The sequence below is a fragment of the Lepisosteus platostomus genome, chromosome 11 (genome assembly GCF_059453375.1).
Source record: "Lepisosteus platostomus isolate fLepPlt1 chromosome 11, fLepPlt1.hap1, whole genome shotgun sequence".
In the NCBI taxonomy this organism is placed as follows: Eukaryota; Metazoa; Chordata; class Actinopteri; order Semionotiformes; family Lepisosteidae; genus Lepisosteus; species Lepisosteus platostomus.
In genome coordinates this window covers 39,624,721-39,643,505 of record NC_142621.1, presented here as the reverse complement: position 1 = coordinate 39,643,505, position 18,785 = coordinate 39,624,721, and the positions used below count along the sequence as shown (strand labels likewise).

Here is an 18,785-nt window from a genome sequence, read left to right as displayed (position 1 = left end):
AGTGAAGTATACTAGTGGTGGATCCAGACAGAAGCAACGCATGAACCAAGAGCGGTGTCGTTTGCAATCCGAGAAAATATGTTTTTCGAAATGACATTGTTATACCCTTTCGCTCGCGGTAACAGAGAACTCGGTCATGGTGAAGTTTTAAATTCTCAGGTAACTTGCGATGCAGTTATTAAAGGATAGGACTGTGAGACAACGGACATTGACTTTTGCTGGCTAAGGTTTCAGCTGACATAATTAAAATATAATTGCAAATACAGTTAATCATTGACGGTCTGGATGTTCTCGTAATAAGGACTTTGCATATTTTATGTGTTCGACTGAGTTATCACCGAGTTTAATTTATTGCATTAAATTTGACGTTGATGCTGTTTTCCCAATTTTTCTAAATGGCATTTTAATTTTGGGTGGTATTGCCATACTTCTACTGCTAGGGTGATTAAACGGACTATATCAGCGTCACTGTGAATGAGAGCTAAGCTACACCAGAAGGAGACGTCGGAATTGCCTTGTTTTCAATAAGTAGCATGAAGTATTTTCTAGGTGTAATGCGGTGAAGGAGGTCTTTTGTTTCGGGGAAAAAATTAATAAGGTGTGAGAAAGTGGTATTCGTTAGGGATCTGGAAAAAAAGTTTCTGGAACAATGACACTGACGCGCGTGTGAAAACTTGTTCAGTGACATCTTTGCCACACAACGTCCGTGGGGAAAAATTCACAGCGAAGCGAAGTGAACCAGCAGGTTGCGTTTGTTCCATTATGGGACATTGGAGGTGATATGCCAGGAGAATGACCAACAAGGGTAGTCCCGCAAGGGCTTACGACTTTCTGCTCAAGTTTCTGCTGGTCGGAGACAGCGACGTCGGAAAAGGAGAAATCTTGGCGAGTTTACAGGACGGAGCCAGCGAGTCTCCTTATGGATACAACATGGGTAAGTGTAACTGAACTTGGAAATCAAGGGCTCCGGGGCTTAATGTAATCTTTTTGGGTTATATTCACTTTCTTACATAAAATATTATGCCGAAATTATTGTATGATGTTTTTTTTTACAAAGAACGCTTTTGAAATTGAATTAGCGCACATTACAGAATGAAAGTACAGTGAACACAACAAAATCGTGAAGTTAGGCTGTACGCCGACGCGTAGTTTGTTGCTGGTTACATTGTGTCACTTTCTGTTGGTTGTGATGTGTCGAATGCAAAAATTGTAGGTGATTAAACAGACGTAAACAGCTTGAAAGCGCCTAAAGTATTTGCCTGGTTTTTAAGCACATTTTTTGTATTTCAGTCCCCCTACCAAAAACACACACGTACATGGATGTATGTCATGGATTACAGGTGTGGCTGCCGAGTTATAAAATAATACTCATTGTACCTTAAACAACATTTTTTAAAGAGTAATCATGCAAACATCACCAGAAAATATCGAAAGAGTGAACAGTATTTTAGGATGGAAAATACTTCGGCGTGCATAACAGTAAGACTTCAGAAGAGCTGTAGGAATATTTACAGACTCAAGAGTTTGTGTCGGATACGGACAAAGAATTCAGACAACAAAAGCTGAGTCACCCGTAATTTTCAAGCCTGTTTGTGACACAAACAATATACCTGCACCTCGTGGAAAAAGGGCACAAAATAGGAAATATATGGTTGCAGAAGGTTTCTCATATACAGTGGACCAAGGTTATGTTAAGCTTTGTATGTTAAAAACAATGTAAGATCTTTAAAGCTGCTCTGTAACCAGTAAAGGGATTGCAACAGAGTTGTGAATTGACATCCTGGTTTAAATTTTGTCAGGACTTGAGCAGCTTTTTTAAGCACAATTTATTTAGCTCATTAAGTAAATTTGAGTGGGTCAGCATAGATATGATGTACAATGCTATGTTTCTGAAGTATTTGACCTCAGAGCAACATGGGTGGTAAACAAGAGAGGACCTAATATAGACTCTGGGACACACCAGTACCAAGAGCTTTTGTTCCAAAAGTACAATGACCAAGTGATACAAACTGTGTTGTATTGTGCAAATAAGATTTAGATGGAGAGAGAACAGTCTCGGTATTGCAAATTCAATTTTTTAACACATTTAAGATAGATGTTGTGATCAACAGTTTGAAAGGCATCACAAGTATTTATGATTTATGAAAGATTTGTTGGATTATGCTGCTGGTAACCAGATTATGATGAAAAGTGTGCATTTTTGGCATTCCATACAGCACAACTGTACAGTATATGATTAATGATGTTATTTCTTTGCATATGATATGCTTCACACTTAAACTTTCTCCTAGAGAAGCGTGATTAGGTAGAGCACAGCAGGCAAATGTATAACATTCATTACAGAGGGACCTTTATGTGGAACTAGCAATATTTTATTGAAATATCAGGGCATTACATTGACATTGATGTTTTTCACAACAATGTATGAACATTTGGTCAGCCTAATGCTAGGAAGTGAGATTACCTTGGTGTACAAACCCCAGCTTCTAAATGTAGAATAAATTGCCCATCACTCTACTATGATACCTCCACCAAAATAAAGTCTTCCATTTACACATTCCTCTGTGATCCTTCTTGTGCTACCAACCAATACTTGTGCTCAAGTGTTGTCAAATGATGTCACTGGAAAACGTAAAAAACCTCAACCCTTTGCGAGTATCCAGGATTTTGTCATCAATAAATCAAACTGCAGTCATGCACATCAGCTCACTTGCAGCATTTCTGGCTGCAAATTTTCCAAAACACATGACTATGATCTTTTCCTAAGCCCTAATATTGTTGCAGTGTGATTAAAGCTGGTCTGCCTTTGAGCAAGTCCAGCAGATTCAGTCGCAATTTTTTAAAAATGCCTCCTTGCTCATATTGCCAAATAAGTATATGGAACCCTTTCTGGTAAAAGACTGTCAACCTTTGACTCTGTGTCAACCAAAGTATTCTTGCCAGGATAAAAGAGAGAAGCTGGATAGGCCTATACTTAGTACGCTATGTGGTGTGCAATGGTCCCTTTGAAGTCAGAAATCTTATATTTGGATGAATAGTATTAATTAAATAGTAGAAATAGTATTTCAATATTTCTTTAATTTTTTATTATAATGTGCCAGAAATGAATGTTCTTAGGAAGATTGTCTTGCCTGCTTTCTTTTTGACCTGTGTGGTCAATGGATGGATAGATGTTTATTTTGAAGAAGTCCACTGGATTGACAATAGCTTGGATTATCAATACTTGTATAAGGTTCCCTTATAGCCTTCTCTTTGTCCTTCTCTTCTCTTTTTTTCTTTTCCAGACCTAAAGGTCCAGTTCCATCAGCCTGTTAGTTTAGGGCATTCCCTTTAGTCTCAGAATGTATCTGGTTGCTCTTTTCTTAACGGATACTGGAATTACAATGTCTCTTCTGTAATGAAGTGACGACAGTTGTCCACAATATGTTAAATGAGGCCTTACTAGTGTATTACACAATTTTAACATAACATCCCTTGATTTAAGTTCTGCACTTCTTGCTATATATCCACTACTTTATTTGCCTTTTTATTGCTTCTGCTTATTCTTTAATAGATGTAAGTCATGTGTCAACATAAACAGCTACAGTACATCTTTTTCGTTGGTAGCTTTTTTTAGCTCAGTGTTTAATAATTTGTATTTATAGTTTGTTTTTAGTACTTGCATGCAAAACACACTTGTTTACCTGTTATCAGTTAAGCTAATAACATTAAACTTAATCTACCTGATCTGACTCCCCCACAACTCTGAATTGGATAAAGCAGTTAGAAAATGGATGGATGGAAAATCCCTCTAAAAAGCATACCACTGAGATTCTTTCAGTTCAGAACAGTCCGAATTTCTAATCTGGAAAGTAGACTATAGCTGTTATTTTCTCGAGAAGAAGTAGCTTCAATGATTGACATTTCACATTGTCTTACACTGAGGCCGTCCATTGATGCTTATGCAGTGGAGTCATGACATTGACTGAGGTAGTTCAGAAATGAGCAGAAAACTGTGCCAAAATGGAATTGTTGTGCACTCTAGCATTACAACAGATGTGGCTGCAAGAATTGTCTTTATCATGGCACTTGCCAAATAATGTTAGTTTCATTTAACACCTTAAAGCAAGTTTTCTTTTAACCCTGTTTTCTTCTCCAGGAGTTTTTTAGCAATACCATGTGGGGGCATCTGGGAACACGCGCACATTTCTGGCTATTGTCTTTATGCACTGGTTGGGCTATTTACTAATACAATCTCTGTGTGATGCATTGTGTTGCTTGTGAAACAAATAGGCCTGTAAACAGTTTGGAGGTGTACTTTTGTATCATATCGTACACTGTTTATAGAGGCTGAAACCATTTTTTTCCTCTGGGAACCTGTGAGCAGTCTTTTGAAAATGTTTTTTCTGTGTTTAGCTCACATGGGGGGAAAAAAACAAGAAGAAGAAATTGGAAAGTGTGCAACACGTATAGAAAATATTTTCACCTGAGAAATTAAATAAAAAAGCACACAAAAGCACGCATACTGCTCCTTTTTTAACTGACAGGGTTTTGGAGGAGCGAAGTATTGGAATGGCAGAAGTGCCTTGAGTAGTCACCATGAATTTTAGTGCATACTCTTGCATTTCAGAAAAAAATGCCTGAACTCTACAATCTCCGCAGTTTCAATTGGTGTCACACATTACTAATTACTCATTTGAACTAATTAGTTGGCTAAGAAGTCAAATGACTTAGGTCTTAATAATTTTCTAAGTGAAAAGTAATTGCAAAGCCTGTAGGACTTGGCTGTTAACTAAGCTGAGGGTGTTGTAGCCATGATTCTTGTGTAAAACAAAGTTTAAAAACTATATGGTTTCTCTAGGTATATGTCAAAGGTGTGTAGGTGAATTTAATTTAACGTACAGAGAGCATTGAATGCATTCTTTCTGTTGAATGTGTGATGGCTGAACTAAAAGTAGACACAAAAGCATTCCATTTAAAGAAGATGAGAAGCAGGGTGAGACAGCGGCTCAACATCCTTCAGAGAATAAAGTTAGTAGCTTCAAACATTTTTTTTCACAACAGTCTTTAGATGAGCAGTCTCATTACAACAGTCTTAAAATTGAGAATGATTATGTTGGATTATTAAAATAACCATATTATTATTTAATTTTTTATATTTATTTTTAAAATATTACTGGTTCTTTAAGAGTTTCTATTTCAGACACACAGTGCATGATTTTGCTTAGATGCCAGGAACTGTAAATTTGGAAAGGATGTATTTCTGAAACCCACAGAAGGCTTCCATGTTCAGCACTTGAGGGATAAAGACTTACTCAATATTGTAAGAGATCCAAAACGGAGTGAAATTGTAAACATGTTGTTTCTGTGTTGGAAAAAGTGTGCCAAGTTCCCAAAGCTAAAATCTGCTTTTAAGCAGGGGGCATCCTGCTCAGAAGCTCCATTAAAAGGATTTTAAATTTTGTAAGTCTTTCTGATTTTTGTTTTGCTGTTGTAATCAGTTTTCTTTTATAAATCCTGCATCATTCATAATGCCTTTCTATGAATTGCTTCTTTTCTTTAATTAAAGCTGTGGAGTATGGTGCAACTGGCTCTTAAATCTTTCATTCTTGAGACCATAGTTTATTATAAAAAACAAACATAAAAACGATTTTGTTCAAGCCTGAAATTGGTTAAAGCCAAGGAGTGTTCCAGAAAATCAGTATTTCTGAAGAAGAGTGTGAGTTGTTTATAATGACTTATGCACTCTAATATGTTTTATAAGGTTCATAGTAAAAAAACAAAAACAGTGCTTATTATTCTGCTAAAGCATGATTGAGTAGGCTATTGAGACTTAAAAAATATTGATCCAGGGATAATTTAGTTGGCATTGTTTTCATGAAAAAAGAATAGGTATTAAAAGAGCTTGTTTGTAAATGAGCAAAAGTAGCAAGAGTATTTAGGGTATGTAAATATTTCATGGTGCAGTATTTTCTAGTTCACTGTTCTCTCACATGAAATATAATCTAAAAAAACAAGTAACCTGTAAAATTTAGATCGGCAACAGAAGAGATAAATTAGAATTTATGACAGGATGCTCTTTTCTTTTTACTCAAAAACATAGTTACTCACGAATGATGTGTTGATGAAGAATTATGAAACGACCAAAAGTATTGCATTTGTGTGACGCGCTCAAACTTGTTGGAGTCGTGAGAAAATCTGGCTCAGATATTGATTTCCTGACATGGCAGGCATGGCAGTGTCAGTAAAAATACATTTACGTCTTTTACTCATGCTTCCCAACTGTAGACGTGTACTGCTGCTGTTAAGCAAAACCTGTTAGTGTGGCTTACATGTTGACTTGAGGTTTTCTATGTGTCCTTGATTCCTAGTTTATTATGGTGCTTGCCAAGTCCTTTTATTGTGCAAAGTGTTTGTTTTAAAAACACCTAGAATGTCGTGTAAGTGTGAATCCAGGTTGTCTATTCAAGGAGCTATTTCTTGTTTCCATATATTTTGAAAATGTCATCTGTTTGTCAGTGCTGTTAGAACTATGCATGCTTTACTCTGGGTACGTTGTCTGTTCCAGGTGTTTATTTGCAACTTAAAATTGGAAATTGCTGCCAAGACACATCTCCTTCTCCAAGTGTGCCGATATTGAAAATCTGCACAAAAGCAAAGAACTTTTAATTGAAAATCTGGCCACCTGTGATTTCTCCCTCCCACTGATTAATCTTCAGGACATTTGTGAGTTCTTACATTTGACTCAGTTCACATTTAGTCAAATGAGTAACTCCTCTTCGGGGAACCAAAACATTAAAGCAAATGACATAATGTAAGTTTGCTGTTCATTGTTTATTTTTTCTGCATTCAGAAATCTTTGACTTGCTTGTTAGTTTGTCTCTTATCTGTTTTTTTTTTTAGTTAGGATTTTAGCATAGAAATTTAGCATAGAAATTGGAATCCATTGGAACTGAAATTGATTGTGCAGTATCTTCCATCTTGCACCACTTTTTTTCTGACCGGGAGAAGAGAATGTTCAAAAAGCAACATATATTTCAAAGAAGGTTTGAACTAAACTGCATCAAATGTGTCAGACCTGACTTCAGTGATTTATTGGTTTTAAAAAGCATTTAATGTAACTCACAACTAAAATAATTAAAAAAAACTCCTTTTGATTCTACAGATGGCAAGCTGGAAGGTAATATGACATTAAAATAGTCATTATTCATTATTAGTCTGCAATGGTGGGTGATACAGTTTTAGAAGTTACAGACCAGTGTACTTTGGCAGTAAGCTGGGCTGGTGCTATAAAGAAGGCATTATAGAGAGACAACTATGCACAAAACCATTGCAAAGACAAGACTGGCATTATGTGAGGTCAGAAATATAAAAAGAAAAAATAATTTTGCTTTGAGCTGTTGCAAAATCCTAGCTTCCAGTCAAACATTTTATTTCAAAGAGACTGTCCTCATTGTTAGGGCAGTTGTAACAGACGAGTCTTTCAACAAGTTCTCAAGAAATTGTTGCTGTGGATGATGTTTATCATCATGCCGCAAAACCTTACCGTTCTTCATGGTTTAATAATATAAAAACAATCTTTTTGTAAAAACACTTAAGCTTATAATTAATTGGTGGCTGCTCACTAAAAATCTCTTTGCTGTAACATTTTGATACATTTTCTTTGTATCAACTAACCTAGGTGTACTACGTTCTGATAGTGGCCAAAATTTCCAATCCCTCACCATGCTTCTTATACTGTACATCTACTGTACCTACCTTTTACAATAAATGTGCTGTTTTCTGTTTAAACAACAGTTGACTTTTTAACTACATTGCTCAGTATGTAAGTAGGATTTGGCACAGTTCAATGAAATGCGCTCATTGTGTGTAAAGGGTTCATAAATGCATGGTTTGTAACAACTGTAGTTATAAGACATATAATGTATTAAAATATTTAGAAATATTGTGTTAAAGTTGACACACCTGGTGTTGAACCTTGCATTTCAATGGATGCTACCAGTACAAATCTGAAATACTAACACTGATACAACATACAAGTTCATGATAAAAGTTAAACAGATTGTGACAAATAATAATAATTATAATAATTGCTTACACTTATATAGCACTTTTCTGGACACTCCACTCAAAGCCCTTTACAGGTAATGGGGACTCCCCTCCACCACCACCACCAATGTGCAGCATCCACCTGGATGATGTGACGGCAGCCATAGTGCGCCAGAACACTCGCCACACATCAACTATTAGTGGGGAGGAGAGCAGAGTAACGTAGCCAATTCATAGGGGGGGATTGTTAGGAGGCCATGATTGGTAAGGGCCCATGGGAAATTTGTCAAGGATGCCACCCCTACTCTTTTCGAGAAATGCCCTGGGATTTTTAATGACCACAGAGAGTCAGGACCTCGGTTTTACATCTCATCCGAAGGACGGCGCCTGTTTGCAGTATAGTGTCCCTGTCACAATACTGGGGCATTAGGACCCACACAGACCGCAGAGTGAGCGCCCCCTGCTGTCCCCACTAACACCACTTCCAGCAGCAACCTTAGTTTTTTCCAGGAGGTCTCCCATCCAGGTACTGACCAGGCTCACACCTGCTTAGCTTCAGTGGGTTGTCAGTTGTGAGTTGCAGGGTGATATGGCTGCTGGCTGATCCACGTAAGACTGATACAGTAGGCGCAAGCAGCATTTAAACTGTTCTAGATGTGTAACAGTTGTTTGAGCTCATTCATAAGTACATTATTTGGTAGTCTTCATTAAACTTCATGCAAACTCTGAAAGTCATGCATTTGGTCTGCATTGGCATTTTTCCTTGTTTATGCTTAGTTACAGTAGAAATTTATTAAGTGATATAAATTCAATTTTTGCCAACTTTCATCTTATAGTTGACAGCAGTCAACTCAATGTTGCTGGTGAATCCTGCTAACAGACAATTCTTGTACAGGTAAAAATGTCTGCATTCTCTTTGAATTGAAGAATTTCTTTTGAAGAACTATGTAGCCCAATTTTAGCAATTACGTTAAAGATAAGACATTGGTTCACATGTTATTGCTGTGTAATTTCATCCATAAAAATGAAGGCCTGCTAGGGATACACAAATACTTAGAACTACATAAAATCTGCATAAAACCTGAAGACCACAATGTTCCTCCTTCTTACTTTGTGATTGATCCCTTATTGCTTTATATGTATTTGTATAATTAGAAAAAATAATGCTTTCAAAGCCCGAATCCTTTTGCTTGTATGTAGGGCATGCCTACTACTACTTTGATTTTATAGTATCAATGTAAAATGAATATTAAGACACATTATGCCTATCTGAAACTATGCCCTCCAGCAACTGAGCATAATTTTCCTGCAGCACAGCTGGAACACCTAAGTTGTCTAAAGTGCAGTAGGATTGCATTCATTTCTGTGTTGATGAGAAACGCATAGCAGCAATTGCTTTAAAAACCTGGAGGGATCTGTCTACTCTTTAGGAGTTCAGCCATTGGGTTTTATAAAATGTTACTACAATCTCTTATTATTCACAGTAGATAGAAAAAAACCCTTTAGAAGAAAAACCACATCATTGTCCTTTTTAATCCACAAGATATATTGACATTATAATGTGATTCTCTAAAACCTGATGCAACAGATACAGTGCATGTTTGAACAGTAGACCGTAATGTGGCTTTCAGGGCTAAACTGATGAAAGAAACTCATATATTGTTTGCTCTGTCTGAACATTAGCCTTTTAACTCTTCATTTTTTCTTTAAGAGGTTTGAAGTTTATTGAAGAGGAAAAGAAAGAATTAGTTCCAATTAACAAGCAAATACTGGAACAAAATAAAAAATCCCATCTGAAGGTAGAGTCGCTAAATCATTGTAAATATCTAGGGAATTGAAGTATCGTGAAATTGAATAACGTAAGGTTATACCCAGGTTTTCCAATCTTCAGTGGTGAAATTTTAGAAGTGTGGTGATTATACTAATATTAAACTATTCTTCATAACTAGCCAACATTTCAGAAAACTGCAATGTGCAATTTGAATGTCACCTCATTAAAGCCAATCATATAGCTATGATGGGTTAAACACCTACATATTGCAAACTTGTTAGCATTGGATTCAGTAATCATATTGCTTTTAAATCAATGCAAGAATTCATGTAAGCGACAAGATTGTAGAATTATGTATTAACAATTCCAAAAATTAGAATTGTGTAGAATCATAGACCAATTAAAAAATTCCAAACATCTCAACAATGAAATAAAGAAGTAGATGAGTCCACAGTACCTATAGAGAATTATTCAACAAAGGTTTTAGGTATGTTTTTTAGAAACATATTTTAAAAAGAAGCCTAGAAAGACTGAACCAGACTACTGGATAAAATATACCAATTGAAGGTTATAGTTTCAGTATCCCCTATTCTATGAATGTGCTTGCAATTTTAAGATGAATAATTACAATAGTTGGGTTATCCCAGGCTAGTTAATAGCTCTTATTCTCAGGAGCTCGCTCATTTTTAGCCAGTGAAGAGGAGATTTGTTTCTTACAGATGGAATTCTTGTTTCCATGGAGTTTCCTTTTCCTTTGCCTGCTGGTACAAGGCTGTGGTCCTGGTAAAGACCACTGGGTTATTCCATTTTTTTAATTTTGATTCAGCCTGGATTGGTATAGTGAGCTGATTACAAGTTACTTACTGCTGTTTATTCAGAAAGTAATTTACCTTGCCTTTCTTCACTGTATAGAACACTGTATTTTCACTGTATAGGGGCTGAATATTTGCAGTGTGTTAGTGTGTAATAATTGTAATACCTAGGCTACATATACAATACAGTGTCCAAAATGAGTTAGTCATTTTAAGTTCATGGACATGTTTCCAGTATTCCCTTGATTCAGGTTTAAAGTTTGGCTAAAGTAATTAAGGATAAGTAAATTATAACTACTCTGCTATGTTTACTTCACATTTACAAACAAAAAGTCACAGCCCTGAAATGACCCAGTGAAAGATCACCTTGAGTGTAATTTGGAAACTCTTGCTCACACTCAGCAACTTCAGAGACTCTGTGCTCGTAGGCCTTGCTCTGATGAGAAGAATTGGCTTAAAGTTAGGGAACAATTCCGCTCTGCACTGGATTTGGAAAAAAAATCCTTTATGTGGTAGACCTTGAATTAATTACAGAGGTCATTAGGTGACACTGTTACGTTTGGAGACCTAGAAAGCCAGGCATATTTGGTGACTTGTTCTTTCTGTAAAGTCATGAGGTATTTTTGAGCTGCAACAGCTGCTGGTGTATTGAAAATCAGGGAAGCAGGTTGCCCAGGATAGACTTAAGTCACATGTCCTTTTCAAGCAGAACGGATATGGAAGTGTTTATAAATAGCTCCTTCTTCGGTAACTGAGTGTTATTTCTAACCTGGAAGTGTCCGGAAGAAAGCTGATGTTGCTTCTAATTTTAAACCTTTGCATCACTTACGTGTTGGGAGAGATCTTTCCATATTAGACAGCCTGGGTACAGATGCACCTCAAAGAGAAATGAGAAATCCCTGTATAAGAGCTGATGCTATTTTAAAAATAACGGTCATAAGCGTATATATTTACTGTATTGTAGGCATGATCACTACATGAGCATGAATATAAAAGTGTGTGGTTGTTTTTTTAATTTCATATTTAGTAGAATTGTGTGATAGAAGCAATGTCCAGCATACTGTAATAGAAACCAAATGATTTAATTTATTCTGATGTAAACTCTGTTTTTCTTTCCTAGTCAGATATGAATTAAGCTGATACTGCTGTTTTGCATAGTGTTTGTAGTAATTGTCTTGACTTTTAAATGCCATGTTTAACCATGATAAGCATTTTTATAGTGAGAAGTACATTTCAAATATTTGGCTGCAATAGTGCTACACTCAATACACTTTTTAACATAGCCTCTATCAAAGTAAATTTGCTTGATACTGTATTGTTGATCTATTGCAGTTGATGAAGTCATTTGTGTACATTGGTTATACCAAGTAACTTTATAGCTCTTTGAAGAAATGTACCAGATGCCCTTATAGAAAGTTCTCTTTAGTAAATGTCCACAATATTACAGTTTTCCTATGGTTTTGTAGTGCTTTGCAGTGTACTGTGTTTAACTCTTTGTGCTTTACCTATTAATGCAGCACAGTGGAGCAGTGGTTATCATTGCTGCCTCACAACACTGGGACCCTGGGTTCAGTTCCGGAGCTGGGGTACTGTCTGCATGGAGTTTGTATGTTTGCCTGAGTCTCCTCCCACAGTCCAAAAACATACTGTAGGTTAATTGGCTCCTGGGAAGCTGACCCCGGTGTGAATGTGTGCGCGTGTCTGTCCTGGACTGGTATCCTGTCCAGGGTGTGCCCAGCCTTGCGCTGTTTCTTGCTAGGATGGGCTCTGAATTGGAAGAAGTGGATAGAAAATGAATGGATCAATATGAGGTTATTAAGGGTATTAACCAGATACTGTTATTCTGCTAACTATTTAAGACTGCTTAACTAAATATTCCTTTTAATTTTCTGTAATTCTTAAATATAATCCTTCTGCAATTTGATGGCCTCCTTTCCTTTTTTTTACACATCTTGCCAAATTATATCACTCATTATTTTGTTATTGTTAATGTTATTGAAACACAGATTTTCATATAAGCAGATTTAAGTACAAAACATTTACATAACAGATTGTAATCTTTTTTGCAGTTAGAAAACAAGCTTATTACAAGTACCAACAGCAGCAGTGGTTGAATGTGCAAGACTGTACTTTGATATTGTTATTTTGTTTCAGCTGATGGTAGTACTCTGCAGTATTTTTTCCTGATAACTTTTCTTGTTCTTTTCCAATGTTTTTTTCCAGGATTGTCCTTGGCATGTACTGCTTGTTTTTCTTTTGTTTGTCCCGTGAAGGGCTCATCTGTTGAGTGTATGCTGAATTCCTCCTGGACAAAAAGGGGAAAACGCAGCATTCATATAGTGCCTTGGCCTTTCTGCTGTGTGTCAAAATGAAAAGGGTTTAGTTGGTTTCATGTACTGTAATTGATCTGCACTATTAAAGTTTGCCACAATTTTCATTTTGCCAAAGTCTCGCAGCACATTTGTTTTCTTCCCTGCTCCCAATTTGAAATTTGTCTTATTGGTCTCGGACCAACAGGAGAGAGCCTAGGGAGTACAGGGTCAGATTGTGAACGCAGTGCGAGATTAATTGTGCCATTTTACCTGAGCTCTTTAAACCAGTTCTACACTCATGCTTTGGCCAGAGCTGATTGAGTATCATGGGTTTAGACATGAGATTGAGCCCCATGTGTACATCATGATGCAGCAGTTGCTTGTTTGCGGAGTCACATGCTCATTCGCAAAATGTGAACTCTCTGGTGTGGGTCCAGACTTTTTTTTTTGCAGTCCCACAGATGTAAACAGTTGGACTCTTCTGGCAAAAAAATACTCTCTGCTGGAGACATGACTTTGCTCTGTCTGCTTCAATGGAAAGGCCTTTATGGGAAGATGGCTGTACAGTTTTAATAAATCATACCATACTGTAATAATTTAGTGGCAGGCAGTGAAGGCTTCAAAAACTGTGTAGGTTTATTGAATGCGTACGCATGTGTTTATTTAAATCATACATTTGGTATACGTGCAACAGTTATATTTTGTGACAAAAAATAGCAATGTGTTTGTGAAGTGTATATAGTATAACTTTAGGATTTTAGTTATTTCATCTTTATGCTTTCAGTGCCGAAGGCTTTTATAATTTCCCATTTCTTGAATAGGGATTTAAAAAATGTATTAGTTGATTAAATTGACCAGATTTGTAACGATTTCTTTCGTGAGAGATGTGTAATTAGGGATTTATTGTAAGACAGAAAAGAATGATTAATTTACTTGCGTGATGGTCCAATTGGGTTTATGTGTGAAGATGTTAATCTTATGGAAAAAAAATGTTAATGTTCACTCTTAGGAAATCTGGACCACTAAAGTGGAAATTGAAAAATGGGCTTGTGAAATGGGTTTTAATGAACATGTCGAGGTTATGATCACAGAAGTAATACTCTTCTGTAATGTTAACACTAAATACAGTATGATGATGAATTAAACTGATTTTGACAGAAATTGTATTTTGTAACCCATAAATTTCAGACAATAACCAATAAATTTCAGACAATTATTAAAGTGTTTGAAGCAGTCTCAAAACAAGAGGCTGCTGAAACACATGGAATTTTATCTTTTATCTGTTTAATCTATTATCTTTTGTGAATTCCTGGAAAGCACGGTGCAGCTAAGGATGGCAGCTAAATAAGGCAATTTTGCTTGCTATGTGTGTTCACTGTTTTACACATTTTGCATGTTTTCTTTCAGTCTAAAACAGTTTATGCATAACTTGAGTGCTACTTTCCAACCTCTGTGTCAGTGGATTCATTTGTGAACAGCAGCTTGCCTGGAAATGAATGGTTAATGAGGGGCCATGTTAAAGATATGGAAATATACCCGATTCCACTGATATGCTACTTACGGGTAGCTGGCAGCCTCCTTTTCCCTTGGTGCTCCAGGTTTATGGCCCTGCTAGGATATAAACAGCTCTTCGTATTGCATCATCATGGCTAGAAAGAATGAAACCAGATCCCCGAGGTCCCCTCCCTGCTGCTGTAGCTGTTGTTTGTTTTTCCTTGCTCATCAGTTGCATGCTGTTCTGTAAAGGAATTGATTCTTTTTTTAACCACCACCATAGTCTTCAGCCTTTATCCAGTTTTTTTCTGTCCAATAAGCTGATGAAGGACTCCCCACGGCTCTTGCACAAAATTTGTCTTCAGCTATTCTCATCCATCTGGCTTCTGCGAACTACATTTATAAGCCTGCAGGTTCCTGGGTGACCTTGACCCCTCTGTTTTATAAAAGCAGTGAGAGGCCTGCTTTTATAAATTGCCTGATGTCAGAAAGGGTAAAGTCAGCTGAAATACAGGACCAGTAGGAGCAAATTGCCAGTCTTAAATCAGCTGAAAGTGTAGTTAGTGGCTAGTTTTGGCAGTACATATTTATAATCCCTAATAGTTTCCTACATCTCTTAGAGATTACATACAAATTATTACAGAGATTTTCCTTGAACTACTTGGGTTGTAGGGTAGTCTTCCTTTGCCAGAGAGTGGTTTCTCTTGAGGCCCAGTGTCCAATTACAGTATTTGTTCTCAGTGCTTGTATCTGTGTCTACAGTGGGTTATGAAAATATACTTAAAGGCACTGATCAGAGCATTGATGTGGTTCAGGTTTTGAATGGACGAAAGTGCCTTTATGAAAACAGTTTACATTTTTCAGTGTTAAGACCAAAGCTGACTTCACACATAAAAATACTAAAGCTCATGTATCAATAGCAATGTGGCCATGAACCGCAGATATTAGACTAGTTGGTGCCACTATTTCCACACATAATCCAACAGATATATTCTAACTGAGACCACATGTACTTTACAGGGTAACTTTTCATTTCCAAATGAACTGTTTGGATGAATACAGACAGAGAAGATCTATTCATTTTTGGATTTCTTGAACATGAGAGACTTTCAGAGGTTTCAGAATTCATTGTTTACACATACAGCATAGCAACTTGATTTGAACATTCTTTCATTGCATGTGTTCAAAGATGATGGTCCGTACCCTTTCCTATACACTTTCTGTCCCTTTGCAGATGGCTAACAAGTTTATTCATTGCTCTGTCAGGTCAACTGGACAGTTCAGTGTCACTGACTCAGTGGAGACTGTGCTCTTGGCTCACAAGTAGTACACTACAGCTGAAGCACCTGGTGGGTTGAATTTTACACCCAGGCTAGCTAGAAAAATTCTAAATCCTGCACATGTCATCTGTGCAGTTTGGCAAACGGAACAGTGAGAATTTTCAAGGACAATTTCCATTAACAATTTCTGGTAAATTATTTTTATAAAAAAAAGTGCTCATTAACAGAGATATTGTATGTACAAGACCTTTTCACATATAATTTGCATGTTTTATAATGGAAATTACTTTTTCTTTCCTTTCAGAATACAGGTTCTATAGTCAATACTTCTTTAGGTTTTCATCTTTGTATCTCATTCTACAGTAAATAAATACTTAACACATTTTTGTAAATCTCAGATGTAATAATGGAATATTGCTGTATAACACATAATAGGTTTTTAATGCAAAGGATTTACAGAAGACATACTTGTCATTTATGTTCCTTTCTGCCTGGTCCTATGCCCATGTGGTATTTCCATAACTTGTAAATGCCTAGGTCAAGTAATAAAGAAGCTGTGCAGTTTATAATTAAGTTTTAAATACCATCTTCATTTTCTGTCAAAATCTCCTCTTTAACAAGTGGAATTGAGACAAGGAGAAGAAGGAAATCTATTCAAGACTATAGGCATGTTGTTTGTCACAATAAGGTAGATTGCAGGGTTTTTGGAGACCTTGTAGAAATTGAATAGGATGCTGAAATAAACATTAGATTTGAATTTAATAGATACGGAGCCCAGTCTGTATTTGAGCTTTTAAGTATGTGACTATAACCAAGAAAACTGTCATACCAAATAATGGAAGTAGGAATCCCTTGGAAGATAGCAGACAAGCCTCTAATGTACTCATTTGTTTCAGCCCGAGGTATATCTGAATGTCATTAGTTATTGAGGTGCTAAATTCTTGTTGTTTTCTTATTTAGTAGGCCAACTGATTGTTCATGCATGAGAATCAATCTTGCAGTCCTGATGAATATCTTTTATTTTGCGATATCCTTGGATTAAGTTGCTTAAGTCTTTAACTTTCCTTATGCACTTATATTCCTTTGGGGAATATGAGACTGTATGGGAATTCTTTCATGAAGGTTCTTAATAAGGAACTTATTAATTTAAATATCATTTGCATGTCATGTCTTATTTGAAACCCATCCCAATATGGTAAAAATATTTGGCAACAGCTGAGAAACATCAAGCACTATCTGGCATGAGCAGGGTGTGTTTATAATGAAGGTTTGCATTATGGCTTTGGTTTTGGTATCCAAATAATTTTAATAGTACACTACTCTCCTAATGTCTTGCTCCCAACAGTAATAAATGGTGTTTTTTATACTTTTTAAATGTTTCATAAAAATGATTGGACAAGACAACGGCAAAGCAGTTACATACATTGTTTCTTATCTGAGGCTATAGTAGGGATTATAAAGTTTAATCAGAAGTTGATTATTTCTGTAAGGTTTACAATGAAATCCTGAACGGCTAGATGGCAATGTTTATGAAAAACATACTTTGGAGACTTGCCATAACTGTGAATACCGAACACTGAAGGCTGGTGGGCTAGAGAAACATATTTTTGTCACTTCAAACATATTTTCTGCATTGTTACTAAGGAAAGGACAACAAGGAATTTCCAAAAAAGAATGACTTTGCAAGTGCTACTTGAAACATTATGCAGTGAGAAGGGAAAATATCTTGAGAAAATTCAAAATAATTGGTTTGTCTGTCTAAGAGAAAAAAACTTTCGTGTGTTGCAACTTAATGAATTCAAAGTCATGGGAAAGGGCCAAGTGCAGTAATATACAGTATGTTAAAACATCACTTTAACCTCTTTGTTGGTGTGAACTGTTTCAGGCTTTGTTTTTTTGCTGTAAGATTCACACAGAGTCCATCCTATTTCAGATCTTTATTCCTAAAGGTGGAGACCAACATCTACAGCTGTCCATTATTAGCTTATATATCAGCTTTATCCTTATTATGTGGTGGTTTAGTAAAAAGTATTTGACTTATCTAACATAGCCCTTTTCTAAGCTGTGTGCATGTTTATTAAGCACCTGTTAATTAAAAGATTAAAGTTAACTTCTACACATTTAGGTTTTGAGTATATACAGCCTGAGAATTGTATCTTTGTTATTTGTGGATGGTATTGCCCCTTTGTCTCATCTGACTGTAATCTTTGGCACATACTGGAGAAATTCACAGCTGAGTGTGCTGCATTCAGGGTGAGGGTCAGCACCTTCAAATCTGAGGAATGGATTTTTCTCACCACATGAGGGAGGAACAGCTACCCCAAGTAGTGGAGTTTACCTAAGAGTCTGGTTGACGAGTCAGGATAGAGGGAAGTGAGATTGACCAGTGGATTGGTGCAGTGGCTGCAGTAACATGGATTTTGTGCCAAACCATGGTGGTGAAGCACAAGCTGAGTTTCTTGGTTTTCTGGTTGATCTACGTCCCTATCCATACCTATGGTCACAAGCTTTGGGTGGTGACTGAAAGAAAGTGATTGTGAGTACAAGTGGCGGAAATGAGGCGCCTCTGAAGGGTTGATGGACTTACTCGCCGTGAGAGGGTGAGGAGTTCGGCAGTGTGGAAGGGTGTTGGAGTAGAGTCACTGCTCATCCAGAGGAGCCAGTTGAGGTGGCTTGGGCTGATGAGTAGAAAGTAAAATGTTAATTAAAATACATAATAGTGTAGCTCCTAACTAGTTTTCAGTACTTGAATGAGTATTTTTGCAACAATATTTAATATGTTCTCCCAAGGAATTAAAGATATCAGTGCACTGACCTCTTCATTTCTGTCACAGGTATCTGGGGTGTGGTCACAAACATGTTTAATTGAAAAGATACAGTATGACAGTCATTCCTCAGTCATGCCAAAAATAGCCTGTTTTATTGAGCTGCGTGAAATATTTTCTAATATTATACTGCTCAATTATTTTACTTTTCTTATTCTAGTGACAGATTGTTGTGAGTTTGTGTTTCTTCGCGATGATCATTTTCTTAATGTGATAAAGAAAAGATGAACAGGGCGTGATGAATCTGTACCATGGTCTCCACA

General features: G+C 36.6%; 1 protein-coding gene across 1 annotated transcript in view; it reads left to right on the top strand.

The window, feature by feature from the left end:
- Positions 1–18,785, top strand: part of rab40b (RAB40B, member RAS oncogene family) — a 49,205-nt gene continuing 30,420 nt past the window's right edge. Inside the window, exons 1-2 of the mRNA XM_088599633.1 lie at positions 1–159; positions 683–934. Coding sequence (XP_088455759.1) covers positions 793–934 — 142 coding nt within the window. The 5' untranslated portion in view covers positions 1–159; positions 683–792. The remainder of the gene's footprint in view (positions 160–682; positions 935–18,785) is intronic.